The 15054-nt window shown below is 50.4% G+C and overlaps 1 protein-coding gene across 1 annotated transcript; it reads left to right on the top strand.

Annotated features, from left to right (window-relative positions):
• The first annotated feature begins 946 nt into the window (after positions 1-946).
• On the top strand, positions 947-10658 carry Apcdd1l (APC down-regulated 1 like). The gene is given in 7 exon segments (XM_036184336.1): positions 947-1049; positions 1625-1763; positions 4394-4923; positions 4926-4945; positions 9889-10016; positions 10018-10218; positions 10220-10658. Coding segments are annotated over 7 exon segments (1560 nt in total).
• The last annotated feature ends 4396 nt before the right edge of the window (positions 10659-15054 follow it).

Genomic DNA, 15054 nt, shown 5'->3' with positions numbered 1-15054 from the left:
TCTTTGTTCCATCTGCTCACCAAATCAACACTCTGCGGCAGGTTTCATCGACACCGGTGATGTTCAAATTAACCTGCAAAATTGAATCCAGAGAATCCAGCAGCTTTGGACCACAACAGTGGCTCAGAAACACCAGAATGTGTTCAGGTTGACAGCTTAGGAGAGCTGTCTCAGTTCAGAATGCGTGGGCTCAATGTGGATATCCATGTACCCACCACAGAGACCTGGCTCATGTTTCTTTGTCTTACTGACATTGTGCCAGATTAATTCTGAAAAACTCACCTTCTAACTTGCAAGTTTTCCATCAGCCTTGCTTCCCCAGTGACAGTGTGTCCATGGTAAGACTCCTTGCCCTGGTTAGGTATTGGATTCTTTTTCTCCTACTTGTCTGACCATAATCAACAGATCCATTGACCAATCAATCGGTCCAAGGGCCACATTCAGGTCTTCACTCACTCACTCTTCACATGTGTGTCCTATACATGTATGTCCACATACACTCTGTGTCTTCAAATCAGCTCCCATTGTCCTTGGTGGTGACCCAAAGGAGCAACAGTCAGAATCTGGGCACCCTAGGCGCTAGCTAGCTCATGCTTTTCTTGATGAATGCCACAAACCCATGGAGCTGAGTCACCAAGCCACAACCAACTCCTAGGGGTGGCTGCAAAGATTGCAGGATATACTATAAAGACATTTGTGTCTCTTACTTGACTGATGACACCATCATCACCAGCTACACCACTCATCTTGTCACAGAGTCCACAGGGACTCTGGATGTGACTCTGGATCCCAGGAATGTAAGTTTTCCTGAGAGAATGCTGGGCATAGAGAGCTTGGGGTCTGAGTGTGTACCAGATAGAGCTCCAAAAGGCAAAGTAGAGTTCCCGTGGCCTCCACTCAAGCCCAGTGGGAACCTGTGATCAGGCAGTGGGGAAGGGATGGGAATATGCCGTGGGAGAGTTTCTCCACTCCATCCATAGTCTTCCCTGGAGGCCCTGGCTGGCCAGAGCTCTCTGAGCCCCTCCTGACCCACTTCGGCCCCAAGCTCAGTGGGAAGGGCTGGGTTGGCAAGCCTGAAGCAGTGGCTAGCAGCCAGGATCAGGAGCCACCATGAGGATAGTCACTGCTGTAAAACTTGGACGCTGTTCACACTAGCATCCTGCGGTCTGGGCTATGTCCGCTGTCCTTCTGAGTGGGGTAACAGCTCTGATGGGATTACAGTTTCTTAGCAGCTGAAAATTTTGCTACTCAATCTGAGCAGCAGCTGAGAGCTGAAGGGAGCTGTCCCACGCCCTTGCCATCCTATCCTGGGCTTAGGGAAGAGGGCCAGGCAGGATGTGATCTATGTGGCTGGTCTCCGGCTCAGGGCTCAGGCTCTAGACATCCACCATGCACTCAGTGAAAATTGGTTGAGTGCTAACTGTATGCTAGGCTCTGGTATGTGCCCATGTACAGAGGAGGGACAGTGGCAAGTCTGCTGTATGCAGTCAACAAGCATCTGGGTGTTCTGGGGTCTGGGATGAGCTGTGTAGCCTGCCTGAGCCCCTGGCATGGGGAGAGCAGGTAGACCAGGCAGTATGCATGAAGCCTGTGGATCTCTGACTGGGTTCTTTCTCCTTTGTAGCTAACATCATAGAAACAGCTGGGATTATAAGAGATGGCCATCTACACTGGGAGCCCCAATGTCAGCAGCCAGTGCTTAATGATATGCCCATCACTATTGCCCTGCCCCCACACATCAGTGGGCCCTGGATCTCCACTGGGTAAGACTTCCCTAAGCTCCCAACCATGCACTGATGGGCTGGGAGATGTCTCCCTCAGAGTCCCAGCATCAACCTCTATGAAGTTGGGACAATGATCCCAGTTCCCCAGAGGCTGCTTGCCAAACTCAGGGCTTGCTTTCTCCCCTCTGGAGGTGGCGTCTGGAGCAGGGAACTGTCAAGCATCATGTCCAACATACATGGTTAAGCTGAATGATACACACGTGGAAACCCATGACACAGACACTCAGGCTTCCCTCTTGTGAGCTGGTGCATAGGGTGCACAGTAGGACACAGGCTAAATAGGCAAACAGGGAAGTGTGTAATGTGGATTTGGCATGGTACTGAACTGCGCTACAAAGCAATATACGTTCTGGCAAGTTCCTGGAGATGGTGACATCTGGTTGAGAGAAGTTCCCATTCTGAGATCCACAGGAAGGCACAACTGGTACAAAGAAGACAAGAAGTGACCAGCCAGCCAGAGTTTGAGTTCCCATCCAGCTCTCCAAACCTTGCAGGCACACGCATCTTATTGCAGGGGTTGCTCTGCGCCCCTCATCCTTGGCAGCTATCAGGTTACTCTTCCTCCCAGAGTGGGAGCTGAAGGGGAGCTGTGATTTCCCTCACTTAGCCCCTCAGGTCTCTCCTCAGCCCATTCCATTCTGGGGTCAAAGACTGAACTTTCCATGTCCTCCACATGCCTCCTGAGCTCATAGAGAGAAATCTGCTTGCCAAACATCTGCTAGCGCTTTGGGTGCCGGGAGGGGGCAGGGCGCAAGTTTTCAAAATTGCTTCTAGCACTTTTCCCAGGCTCTGGGGCTGCAGACCTACTTCACTCAGTCCAACGGGAACCTAGGCAGCTCCTGGCAAGGTCACTGAGTGCACAGAGGGGGATGCTGAGCTCTGCTGCTCCTGCCTCCAGCAACAACACTCTGGAGCAATTTTAAGACACTTCCAGAACTTTCTTCCTAGAAAGTTCCCACTGTACTTGTTGCTTTCTGAGAGGAGTGTAGAAAAGGGTCAGTAGTCTGGGACCGTGAGACAACACTCTGCACTCCTTAGGAAAGTCATTTTGTCCTGCAGGCCCCGTCTGAGATCTTCAGGTGTGCAGGCCGCCTTTCTTTCCTCACTGTAGCTGTGGCCTGGCCTATTAGCCACTTGCTGTTTTTCTTCAGACAAACTTACTTGTATTTACTTAAACACATTCATGCATTTTTACAGCCTTATTGGGGTATAATTGGCATACAGTAAACAGCACACATTTATAGTGTAATATAATTATTTTTTAAAGATGCCTAACATACCTCTGGATGCAGAGAACAGCCACTGCCATAAATAAGAAGTAACTGTGAAGAGACTCAGTGGAACAAAACCACATAATTGGGTTCTCTCTAGATTCATGACCCATCTCAGGCTCAGCGTCTGCTCTCTCTGGGAGAAATGGGAGCTGAGGCTTAAGACTCATTAGCTCTCAGCCAAGGCTTTCTCCTTCATGTTAGCAGAAAGTCTGAAGAAGAAAAGGCGCTCTTTCTGCTTGGATGAGAGCCACCTAAGAACAGAATACATGTTAAGCTGGCAATCCAGGTGGGCGAGAGGGAATGAGGGCATCCTTCACCACACACCACACACCACAGTGAGCCCTCAACAGGGATCTACTACCATTGGCCATGGCTGTGGGGCCAGGAGCCACTCCTTTCCCTTCTGTACAGCCTCTGGACCTGTTTACATTGCTAACAGACTAGATCCTGGAGGCTAGGTCAACTGACCACCTCTATGCATGCACATGCATGCATGTGTGCATGTATGCGCGTGCATGCATGTGCATGCGTGCGTGTGCATGTGAGTGTGCATGTGTGTGTGTGTGTGTGTGTGTGTGTGTGTGTGTATACACAGGTAGATGTAGGTGTCTTCCACAATTCCTCAATTGTTTTCCACCTCAGTTTTTTAAGGTAGAGTTTCTCACTGTGACCTGGGAATCTCCATCAATCCTTAGAGATCCTCCTGTCTCTACCTCCCCAGAGCCAGGATTACAGGCACATACCACAACTACTTTTTATTGTTTGGATACTGGAGATCACACTCAAAGGGCATCATACTTGTGTGGTAAACACTTTACCCTCTGAGCTAACTCCCTAGTCTTGCTAGGGAGCTGTCATTTTCCCTGATGGCAATGCTGAGTGGCTGCAACAGAACCCTGATCTGCCTTCAACCCACAAAGTATGTATTGTCCAACCCCTTTATGGAAACCCTTTACTAGTGTATGAGTAAACCAGGGAAAGGGAGCAGCTCACTGAAGGGGAGACCCTTGAAAGAGGTCCCCTAAGCTCCTTCTACCCAACTTCATTCAATAAGAAGTCCAGGACAGAACGAGTCACCCCTGGAACTCAATGAGGAAGAGGCACTGAGTGGTAGATGGTGGCAACAGTCCAGTTAGGACCATGAGGTTGACCAGAAGGAGAACTGGAGAGCTTTAATGAAGATCACAAGATTGAGAAGGCCCCTACCTGGGGAAATAGGTTACAGGGCCCAGGCCTGAGTGAAAGAGGCTGGAGACATGGGAGCCCCATTCAGAGGGAAGGAGACACCCAGGTAGGTTTTCATTTCTCTGTTCAAAACCCATCTCCTCCCAGCAGCTGTGAGGTACGCCCAGGACCAGAATTCCTCACCGGCTCCTACATCTTCTATTCCAACCATCTCTTCCGAGCCTACCAGTTCTACTACAGGGACCCCTCCTGCCAGGAGCCTGCCCACTCACTGCTCATCAAGGGCAAAGTCCGTCTGTGCCAGGCCTCCTGGAACACCCAGGGTGCCACTGAGGCTGACTACCATCTTCACAAGGTGGGTATAGTCTTCCACAGCCACCATTCCCTGCTTGACATTGCCAGGCGCCTCAACCAGACCCAGGCTGTCCAGGACTGTACAGGATGGCTGCCCCTAGACCGGGCTTGGCTGCCAGGGACACTGCATGAACTGCTGAGTTCCCAGGTACCAGGTGACTGCCTGGCCGCACTGAGCTTTAGCATGAATGAACTCAGTCTGCTGCACCTGCAGCGTCACATGCAACAGCAGCCTGGGGCAGCACCCCATCTAGTCAAGGAGCTGTTCCTTGGGGATGTCCACACCGAATGGACAGAGAGACAGCACTGCCGTCCCACTGGCTACCAGTGCCCCTGCAAAGTGTTCTGGTGAATATGGGCCCCTCTGGGTGTGTTCTGGTGTCCAGGCCAGTAGGTCCTTTAGAATCTGGTCCTGCTAAGGGTCTCTGCACTGCTCTCCTCACTGCCCTCACCTCTGATCGGCTAACCTCAGGACATTAGCACCTTCTATTACTTCTGCTTGAGCTATCTCTTCTCAGTTTTTGCAAGGCTAGATGGCATTTTGTAGAGAATGACATGATTCACCCTCCCTAGCCCAGTCTCAGCATGCCTCTTTTAGGTTTGGTCTTCATGATTTCTGCAAGACCCCATACCTGTCCCTGCATGGCACAATGGCTCCAGCTGATTTCCCCTCCTTGGTGACCAGTTTACCTGGTCCTTCTGTCCACTCCCTACTCTACACATCGCTCAACACCCAGCATATGCTGCTGTTAGGGAGCCTGCCTGTTATTTCCTCCCTTGGGCTCTAAGCACTACATCAGGAGAGGTCTGTGGCATCAGCCAACATGGGGTCTGGCATCTGGCTAAAGGCAGCATCATGTTGGCACATGGACTGAGAGTACCCTCTTAATGACATCCTTCAGGAGCCCAGGGGGCTCAGGGAATAAACCACTGATGCATGTGTGCACATATGCTGATGTTACAGTGTGTGCTGCATCAAACTCCACAGACATTAAGGATGTGGTATAATGAACAGAGGAGGCGTTGGACATGGGTACTCACTCTCACTGCTTTGGGATTACCTAGTGAAAACAAAGGACTCTGAGTTCAGGCCTCTGTGAACATGTGGGTCCGGGTGAGGCCTGCGGTCCTCACTTCTACCATGTGCTCTGGTGGTCTATGAGCTGTTCCCCTGAGTAAGCAGGCTATAGCTATAGCAAACTGCCCCTCCATGAGACTCCAAAGTGACCATCACGGAACTCATCTGTGAAGGAAACCAGCATACTGTCCCCATACTATAAAAGGGTGGGGCTGGTGGACTTCTTGGTGCTGAGACCCTGTCTGGTAGCTGGTAATGCCTGAGAACACCTCCTCAGAAAAAAACGTTGAGAAAAAAAAATTGAAGACATAAAAGGCATTGGCTGTAAGTGGAAGCCAACCCCACTAAAATGGCCTGAAGATGCAAAGCTGTGACAGGATAGATGAGAACAGGGACTCTTTCTTCATCCTCAGGTCTCAGCAGTGTTAAGTGCAATGTTCCCAGTGTCTGGGACACTGACATCAGGACATGGGTGACACACAGGGACATGGTGATGCTGGGACTTGCTGCTCACTGTAAATGGAGATGAAAGCGGGCTAGGACTCTGAGTTAGGAACTGCTGGCCAGTGAACCCCTTATTTATTTCCTGATAGTCAAGTTGAGCACAGTAGCTCACATCTGTAACCCTGGCACTTTGGGATCAGAGGCAAGGAGACTGCTTTGAGTTTGAGGCCAGTCTCAAAAACCAACAAAACAATAAAGAACAAAAAAAAACAAACTGAGAAGAGGGAGGAATACCACCATCTTTACTAAGTGAGATTTGAACCTTGGGCCACTCTCCCATCATGCAGCATATATTGAGCGCCTACTGTATACTGTACACTCAAGCAAAGCCAAACGGGGCAATTTATGATCTCTGGTAGCAACTGCTTGCCAGAATTCCAAAGGATCATTAGTGGTGAGAGCTAGACCATGCCCATCTGCCCACCTTACACTCTCCAACTGCCCCCAAAACCTAGGATCTAGGAGGCAGAGAAGGAACATGTCAAGGTTCTCCTGAGAAGCGTCTTTTTTTGGTTCCGCTTTTTAAGACAGGGTCTCTCTGTGTAGCTCTGGCTGTCCTGGATCTCACTCTATTGACCAGACTGCCATCAAACTCACGGAGATCTGCCTGCTTCTGCCTCCCGAGTGCAGGGATTAAAGGTGTGTGCTACCACTGCCCGGCCCAACTCCTCGGGGTTCTTTTCAAATGACCTCAAAATCAATCCCTTTTGACAACTGTCTATGATGTTCAGGACTTAATCCTGAGCAGGAAGACATACAAGGTGAGTTGTTCCAAGGGACACCATGAGGGCCGACAGCATCCTATTTCCTGGGCTGAGTTCAGGGGCCACTATTCCTTTCCTTCCTGTCACCCTGCCAGCCCTGGTGGCCTACACAGGCTGGAAAAGTGACTGAAAAACAAGACACATAGAAACATGTTATTGCAGACCAGCACCAGATGCAGACATTAAATTAAAGGTCTGCTAAGCAACTCCCCTCTTGGGGAGGGAGGAAGATTGTTTAAGAGAAGGAAATACTACAGTCAAACCCCCAAACAGCACCTTACATCCTGCTCTCAGGAGCCTGAGCCTTGCCTGAGACCCAAACCAGATGGTAAACACGAACACTTTTAGAAGTTAATTTAAAACCAATTTGATCCCCAAATTTATTGCCTGGATATAGAATATTAATCAATCAGTCCATTCTCTACCACAGTCATCCAGGCAGGCATCACCTCTGGGGCTTAATTAGAGATTGGTACGTGCCATAGGAGAAATGGCTGGTGAAGTAGGCTCACTTCAGCATGAAGTTGGCAAATGTGAGGCTGGGGGCTTTGTCTGTTAACACATGGGCCTCTGGCCCCTGTTGAGGACACCCTGGAGGCATTTGATGGAGACAAGAGCTTTGTGTCACTTCCTTTAACTGTCCCTGAGTGGGAAATGCCTTTTCTATCCCCTCAACCACCTTCAAAGCTCTGCTATGCCCCAAACCACTTGCCCCAAATGACCATCCAGCTCCTGCAATGTCCCTCTGCACGGCAATCATGCTCGTGTGAGGCCATGAGTGTGTCTCTGTGTGTGTGGCAGGAAAGAGCCACTCTGGGACTATTTCAATGCTGTGCATTTGGTCCTGTCAATACACATTAGTGTGAGCATAGTTCAGAATGTGGGTTAAAAGGCCTAAATTAGAGGGAACTCTTATCAGCCGGCCTCCCAATTACTGACACTCCAGCTAACTGCCATTGCTTCCTCCATCACAAACAAGTCTGCCGCCATTTACCAGTGTTTCAAAGTGCCTTCCAGTCCTCCAGGTCAGAATCCCCGAAACAGCTAGGCATAATAGTGCTTGCCTGTCATCTGAGCCCTTTGGAAGCTAAGGCAAAAAGGATGGCCTGGAGTTTGAACTGAGCCTTGGCTATATAGCAGGACTCTCTCTCTCAAAATAATAATGATAATAAGAATAATGTCCAGAAATAAAACATGATATAGGGTCATGTGTTACAGAAATAGAAGTTCAGCTTCCTCACAGGAATAAATATTAATAGAAGAGCTTTGAAAGTGTGACAATCCAAACAAAAGGAACCCCCCCCCCCCCGCCTTTTCTGCGTGGGCCTCAGTCCCCAAGTTTCCCTTCAGGAACAGCGGGAACAGGGCTGAGTGCCGGCTCTCAGGTCAGCACTGAGAAGTGGGATTCCGAGGCCTTCACATTTGCAAAGAGGACTCTGTGTCAACTTCAGGCAGCAACTTCAGGAGGAGAAGAGGGAAAGGAGGAGAGAGGGAAGGAGATGGGAGTCTGTGCCTGGTTCTTTTCTGGTTCTACTAAGTGTTTTCACTCTGAAATGTAGACCAATTAGATTTCATGTCTGTTTGCTGTTATTGGGTTTCAGTCTCCTTAGCAAAGCAGAATCTAGGATGACTTCAAACAATCCAAAGCAGGAGGAAACCAGTGCACACCCTGGGGCAGCAGAGGGGTCCTGCAAACCCCAGGATTCCAGCGCAACTGGTTTTGTCTGTTACAATAATGCTGGAGGCTAGGCAGGCTGGTACATGCTCATAATCCCAGCACTTTAGTGACACAGAAGAAGGAGAATCAGGAGCTCAAGTTCTGTCCAAGGTAAAAAGCAAGTTCAAGGTTCACTTGGGTTACATAGAAGAAATTTATCTCATAAAAGGCCTGGGTGGTACAGGGCTGGGGAGAAGCTTACTGGTTCATGCAATTGCAGAGCCAGGCCAAGGATTGGAATCTGGATCCCCAGATGTAGCTAAAATGCTGGGTGGGTGTGTCAGCCTGCCTGTAATTTCAGCATTCAGAAAGCAAAGCTAAGAGAAGCCCAGGGCTAGCTAGCTAGGAAGATGAGTCCTATTGACAAGCTTGGGTTCAATTGAGAGACTCTGCCTCATAGAATACAGTGGAGAGTAGCAAGAGGGAGACTCCCGTTGTCAACCTCCAGTCTCCACATGTGTCTGCAAACACAGGAGCACACCTCCATGCCCCTCCACAACCCCCCCCCCACACACACACACATCACATATTCAAAACAAAAATAACCATGGCGGCCTTGACCCTCCCCCTTGCAGAGGATGTGCTGACTGCAGTGAGGCTTTGGGACAAGTTCTGCAGGGCTGTGCTCAACCATGGACAACTGTGGCAGGCCACCTGGCCTTTGAGTTTCACTGTCCTTGAGTTGCAGGAGGGGTTCAACACAGACCCTAGCATGTGAGAAAGCTACAGAAGTGAAGGGACAATGGTGGTGAGCCAGAAGGCAAACTAGGCAGGACTTCTTATAAATCTAGGGACCTAAGACGCGCCTAAACTCCAGCCCATTTCTCATTCATTCAATAAGTGTGTGTTTGATGGGAGCCTAGGGTTCAGAGAGCTCAGGGCTGCTGCCTAGAAAGTTTTTGCCACTTCTAGCCTAATGCAGAAGGGAAGGAGGGAGGGAGGGGTGTCTATGGGGAGGTGATAGAATAGGTCTTGAGTCTGCTTTATAAGTTGAAGCCTTGATTAGACTTCCTCAGGACATGTGCAGAGGCCTGGGGGTGGGGGTGCCTTTCCTTCTAAGTCCAAGGACATCAAGGAGGCCCACCTGCTAGAGGATAGCAGGGCAAAGAGAACCGAGCAACCAGGAAGGGGGGCTCACCTGGCCAATCATGGGGCCCTGCACTGGGAGTCATTCCAGTGGCAAGCCTAGCTCTGCTAGTGCCTGACCTCTCTGTTTCAACTTTGGCAGCACCACACTTGGCCCTGCCTGGCCTGCAGCCTCATTGCCTGCTCTGATGAGCACCACCCACGTGTGCTCCCCCCCCCCCCCCCCCCCCCGTCATCCCTGCCACTGCACCTGGTTGGCCACTGGGTCAGCATGCGCTGTGAGGCCTGCTGAGCTGTTCCTCCCTTGGCTCTTCACTTTTGATGACCACAAACCCTCCTGGGAAGGACACTACCACCATTTCTCGCATCCTGCTTGCCACCGGCCCACCTTCACCGTGTTTGCAGCCGGCCACTGCTCCAGAGGCACCCCATCCCCACAGGTCCATGGTGGTACTGAGCTGATGTTTGAGGTTACATGTGACCCCCATGGACCAGGTTACTACAGCCATACTCAACTTCTCCAAGCCAAGTAGCTGTGGAGGCCCAGGGGTCTGGTCAGTAGGTACTGAGAGGGATGTCACAGCCACCAATGGGTGCCTACCACTGGGCATCAGGCTCCCACATATAGAGTATGAGCTGTTCAAAATGGAACAAGATCCCCATGGGCAGAACCTGCTCTTCATTGGGCAGAGGCCCACAGATGGGTCCAGTCCAGACACTCCTGAGAAACGCCCCACCTCCTTCCAGGAACCCCTGGTACTCTGCAAGAGGCAGGCCCAAGGGGCCCCTAGTCCCTCACTGCACAGGCCGCCAATGCAGAATCCCCCCATTGGGTGGGCACCATATCTTCCTGTCATCCCTCTCCCCATGCTCCTCATCGTTCAAGGACTGGCCCCCTTTGAGTGGCTATGACATCAGTCTTTGACTTCCAGGTGGCCCTTTGGACACTGTGGCCCTGCAGATGCCCACCTGGCTCTGTGCTGTCTTACCATTATGGGGGGAAAAAACAGCCCTTCTCCACTGCTCTGTCTTGGATAGACATATGGCCCTGTTGCCTCTAGTTCAGCCTGTATCCCACAGGGCTCAGCAGCACTGCAAAGCCAGGGGTCCCAGACCACAGGCCTGGATGTGGCCACAAAATGTGCTGTTTCTAAAACCCTTCTGCTGGTTTTAATCATTGTGGTTGGTGTTGATATACTCGCTCTTCCTTGCCTGGGGTGTTGAGACAGAGAGGACATCCTATGATGGTGCCCAAGGATGCTTCCTGCCGCTTGGCCAGATTCTGGGTTGTGGTATAGAGATCATTAATTTGAATTTAGCAATACAAACTCAGCCAGGGCATGAATTAAAGATGCCGCTTGGGGCTTTCAGTACTTCTCAGCTCTCTGGCAGAGGGCTTGTCTCTCTGGGGGCAGTCGGCTTTCTTGAGTTCTGCCCGTTGGCATCTTTGGGCATCTGCTTGTACTTCTGTAAGTCAGACCTCAAGCTGGCAACACGGCACATGGATAAATCCGGTCCTCCAGGACCGCAGAGCACAAAAAGAGGGCTCGATCTGAGCTGAGACCTTGGCCTTTCCCTGTAGGCTGTGGCCTCTAAGTCTCCTGCGCCCACGCATAGTGCCCGCAAGCTTAGGGCTAGCCAAGCGGGGCACAGTCCATAGAGGAAAGTGCATTTCTGCCTTTGGAAACTAATTAATACTAATGATAGCTACAGCACGATGTGCTCTGTAATTAGCCTCAAATATTCTTCCAGAATCTGCTGCTGTCAACAGACCCGGATGGGGAGGCCAGAGCCACCAGGCTACACAGCAACATCTGGAGGTAGGACCCAGCAAGCCTGGCCTCCCCAAGTCCCCACACTGTGACACTAATATGTCGAGTTCTCATCTACTCAGGGGGGCTGTCATCACGGTAGGAACCCTGCTCATAGTCCTAGGGCTTCATCTGCACACTGAGAGATTAACTGGCATCCTGATGAGCTCAAGGGTTTTCAGGACTCTGAGCAACTTGTTCCTAGCCCCTTCCTCCCCTCCCACGGTGCCTCTTACCACAGATCTTGAACAATCCTATATGAAGCTAATGATGCATACAGAGGAAAGCCCTTGGCCTCCCTGAGACTGTGTGAGGTTCAATCAGTCCAAGGAGATTGCTCTAACTTATTATCTATTCTTCTCAAAAAAAAAAAAAAAAAAAAAAAAAAAAAGGCACCAAGTTAATATTCTCTGTGGGTCTTAGACAGCTACCAGTGTTCCTGGCATATTTACCAAAGTACAAGAAATAATTAGATTATTTACAGTCTCAGACTATATGGCAGTGGGGAGGGAGGTTATCATGTAGGGATGACAGTGGGTGTCAAGAACACAGCCATGGCTGAGCAAGTCTTCTATCTGGGCTTGAAGCAACCATGCCGATGTTCATCATCAAATTTAAATCTTTTAATAAAGTTAAACAGCCTGAAAAATGTTCTCATTGGTTATTAAAGTCAACCAACGGGATTATAGTTCCAAAGAAAAGACACATGTGAGGTGAATAAAGCAGAGCGGGAAAACCCAGCCCAACACCCTACCCCTCATCCCTCCACTGTGCCCACTGTGCTCAGAGCACCCCAGCTCTAGCTTATGGTTGTCTGCAGAGTTCAACTGGAGCTCCCCCCACACCCTGGATGCACCTGCCTTTCTGGTTTTTGATCACACCAAGCGGGCCTGCCTGGGGATCTTTGCCACATGTCCTCCTCCCTCAGGCCAGGAAAGAGCCAACTCCTTCCTTGAAAAATGAAATTTAAGTCTCAGGCTGACTATCACCTTCTCAGGAAGGCTCACCATTGGTACTGCCTGCAAGGGATCATCTCCCTTTCTCTCTTTTGTCCACCATTGTCACCGTTGATCAATGTTTGAAAGGCTTTCATTTATTCACATTTGTCCTCTGGCTCGTCTAAAGAATGTAAGCTCCCTGGGAAAGGATAGGGCCCATCTCTGCATCTTCCCCATGGGGTCAGAAGTGCCTGGTGCCTGGTGGAAAGGGCCTCAGCACATACATGACTCTCAAGGGTACAGAAACTGGTGAAAGCCACCTGCCACTTGTGGCATCCCTGGGTGGGGAGGACTCAGTCAGAGATGGGGTTGATCCTCTGCATCTTCCACATGGAGACATGGAGGCATAGAGATGGGGCTGACATGATGTCACTCAGTAAGCAAAGCCTTGGATCCAAATAGGGGCAGCTGGACCCTGAAGCCAGAGATCAGGGTTTTCTGAAGGGAGTGTGGGAGGGGTTCCTTGCTGCAATAAGAAAGGTCATTTGGAACTGCTCAGCAATGCGCGAGCCACCTGACTAGGTATGCTGAGTCAGAGAGGTGCTTTAGCTGGGCTGGGCTGGGCCTCTTTGGAGGCCGCCAACAGAAGAAAGAGAAAGTGAGGAGAGGAAGATAGGCAGAGACCAGGTTCCAGAACCCCTAGGCCCTTCTACCCTTACAAAGACCCAAGAGTGCTCTCCTCGGCAGAAGGGAAGAGCCTACTCTTGGCTGTGAGAAAAACAAAACAAAATTAATGTTCTCCACTGTATGTGCAGTCACGTTGAAAGGGGGGGCAAAGCCCGTGCGGTTGATAATTTCACAGTGCAAGTCCCAGGAGAGCAAAGGAGCTTTTTTTTTTTTCCTTTTTAATAGAAAGTTTAAATTGTACACAGCTCTCGGAGGCCCATTGACTACCAGGCACTGCTTACCAGAAGTTCTCTCTTTGCTTTTCTCTAAGCGAATGTGTTTAATCTCCCAGCGGTACCACCGAGCTGAAAAGCAGCGTGTGGTGGTGACGCGCGGTGCTCGGTGTGTCCTCTCCTGGGAGCTAGGGTGACTCAGGCGCTGGCTGGAGCCTCTGACGCAGGTGGAAGTGCATTAGGGCCCTAGCAGGGGCCGATGCACGGCCATTAGTGTCACTGATGAGGGCTGAGGGGGGGCTGTTCCCATTTACAGAGGTGGGCTTTGGGCAGCAACTGTCCACCTCCCTCTCTGCTCAGAGCTGGTCTCCTACTTCCATAGAGGACAGAAATCTCCTGTCAACAATGGAGAACTCTCTTAATGTCCAGGCAGCCATCTCCTCCCTGCCAGCCGTTCTGTGGTCTCTGTTGCTTCTCCCCCCCCCCCCCCCGCACCCCTTGTCAGTGCTCAGCCCACTCCTCCAGCCCTTGCCCAGTTGGGCATGCTGCCCCACATCTTCATCACGAATTTATCAGCAACATCCTGTTTATTCATGTCCTCTTTAGACCCAGCTTCAGAACAGCAGGCCTCTGTCAGAGTCCCTGCTGGGCCTCCAGTATGCACTGTCACCTGGCCCAGTGGAAGCGTGGTAAATATTGGCTGACTGGATAAATGGCTGTGTCCTGTTTGGGGATTCAGAATGCAGCCATTAAGTATCAGCTATGCCCTCCTCATGCTGGCTTCATGCACACATGCTACCATTTTTTTTCTAATAAAATGGACAGAACCAAACTCATGACATGGGAACTATAGGATACTTCACTTTCTCTGGACAGTTGTTTCTATGGCATCAAGAGTAACTTCTGCCTCTGAACAGGTCACAGGGCCTGGCAGTGTCCCAGACACGCCACAATTGTCATACTACAAAACCACTGAAAGGCCCTGAGCCCTATGATAGAGTCATAAGCTCTAGCCCTGATGCCCCACCCTACAGCTTCTCAATGGTGGTGATTGGTGGAGGACTCCAGGCCATCCCTATGTCCTAGGGAGCAGCAACTGTATACAGACTGATTAAGGAGGGTCTCCTCCCAGTGTAGTGGCACTTCCTAGGGACATTTAGTAATGGATACCTCTTTGTCTTATACACTTGGTATCTCTTTAATCTCTTAGATGAAGAAAAAGGGTAACAAACGAAGGTGATCACCCTGTCTGTTAAAACCAATTATGCCCTTTTGTAAAGAAATGTTAAGTGCCTGAGGAGGAAGGCTGGCTCTCCGACTCTGAGCTTAAGAGGGTCAGAGCCATGTTCCTTTCCCTCCACTATTCTGATAAACTATGGGGAAATAATTAAAAGGGACAGTCTCGTGGCTAAATAGAAAAGGAGAGGAGAATGTGGCCAGCAAGACTGAGCCTGTGGTAGACGGTAGCTCATCCCTGGGTGAGGCTCAAAAGCCAGCTCATGTGCCACAAGTCTGGGCTTAGAAAACGGGCCACCTGGTCAGCTCAGGAGACTACAGAGCAGACAGGCTGGATGTAGCATCTCTGCAGTGCTTCTAAGTTTTTAAAAGGGGCTACACCCACTCAAGCCACTCCCCGACACAGCCAAGAGCCAAAAGTTCA

This window comes from Onychomys torridus, chromosome 4 (assembly GCF_903995425.1).
Source record: "Onychomys torridus chromosome 4, mOncTor1.1, whole genome shotgun sequence".
NCBI classification, from domain to species: Eukaryota; Metazoa; Chordata; class Mammalia; order Rodentia; family Cricetidae; genus Onychomys; species Onychomys torridus.
Note: the sequence above shows the minus strand (reverse complement) of the source record. Positions and strands in the feature narration are given on the sequence as shown.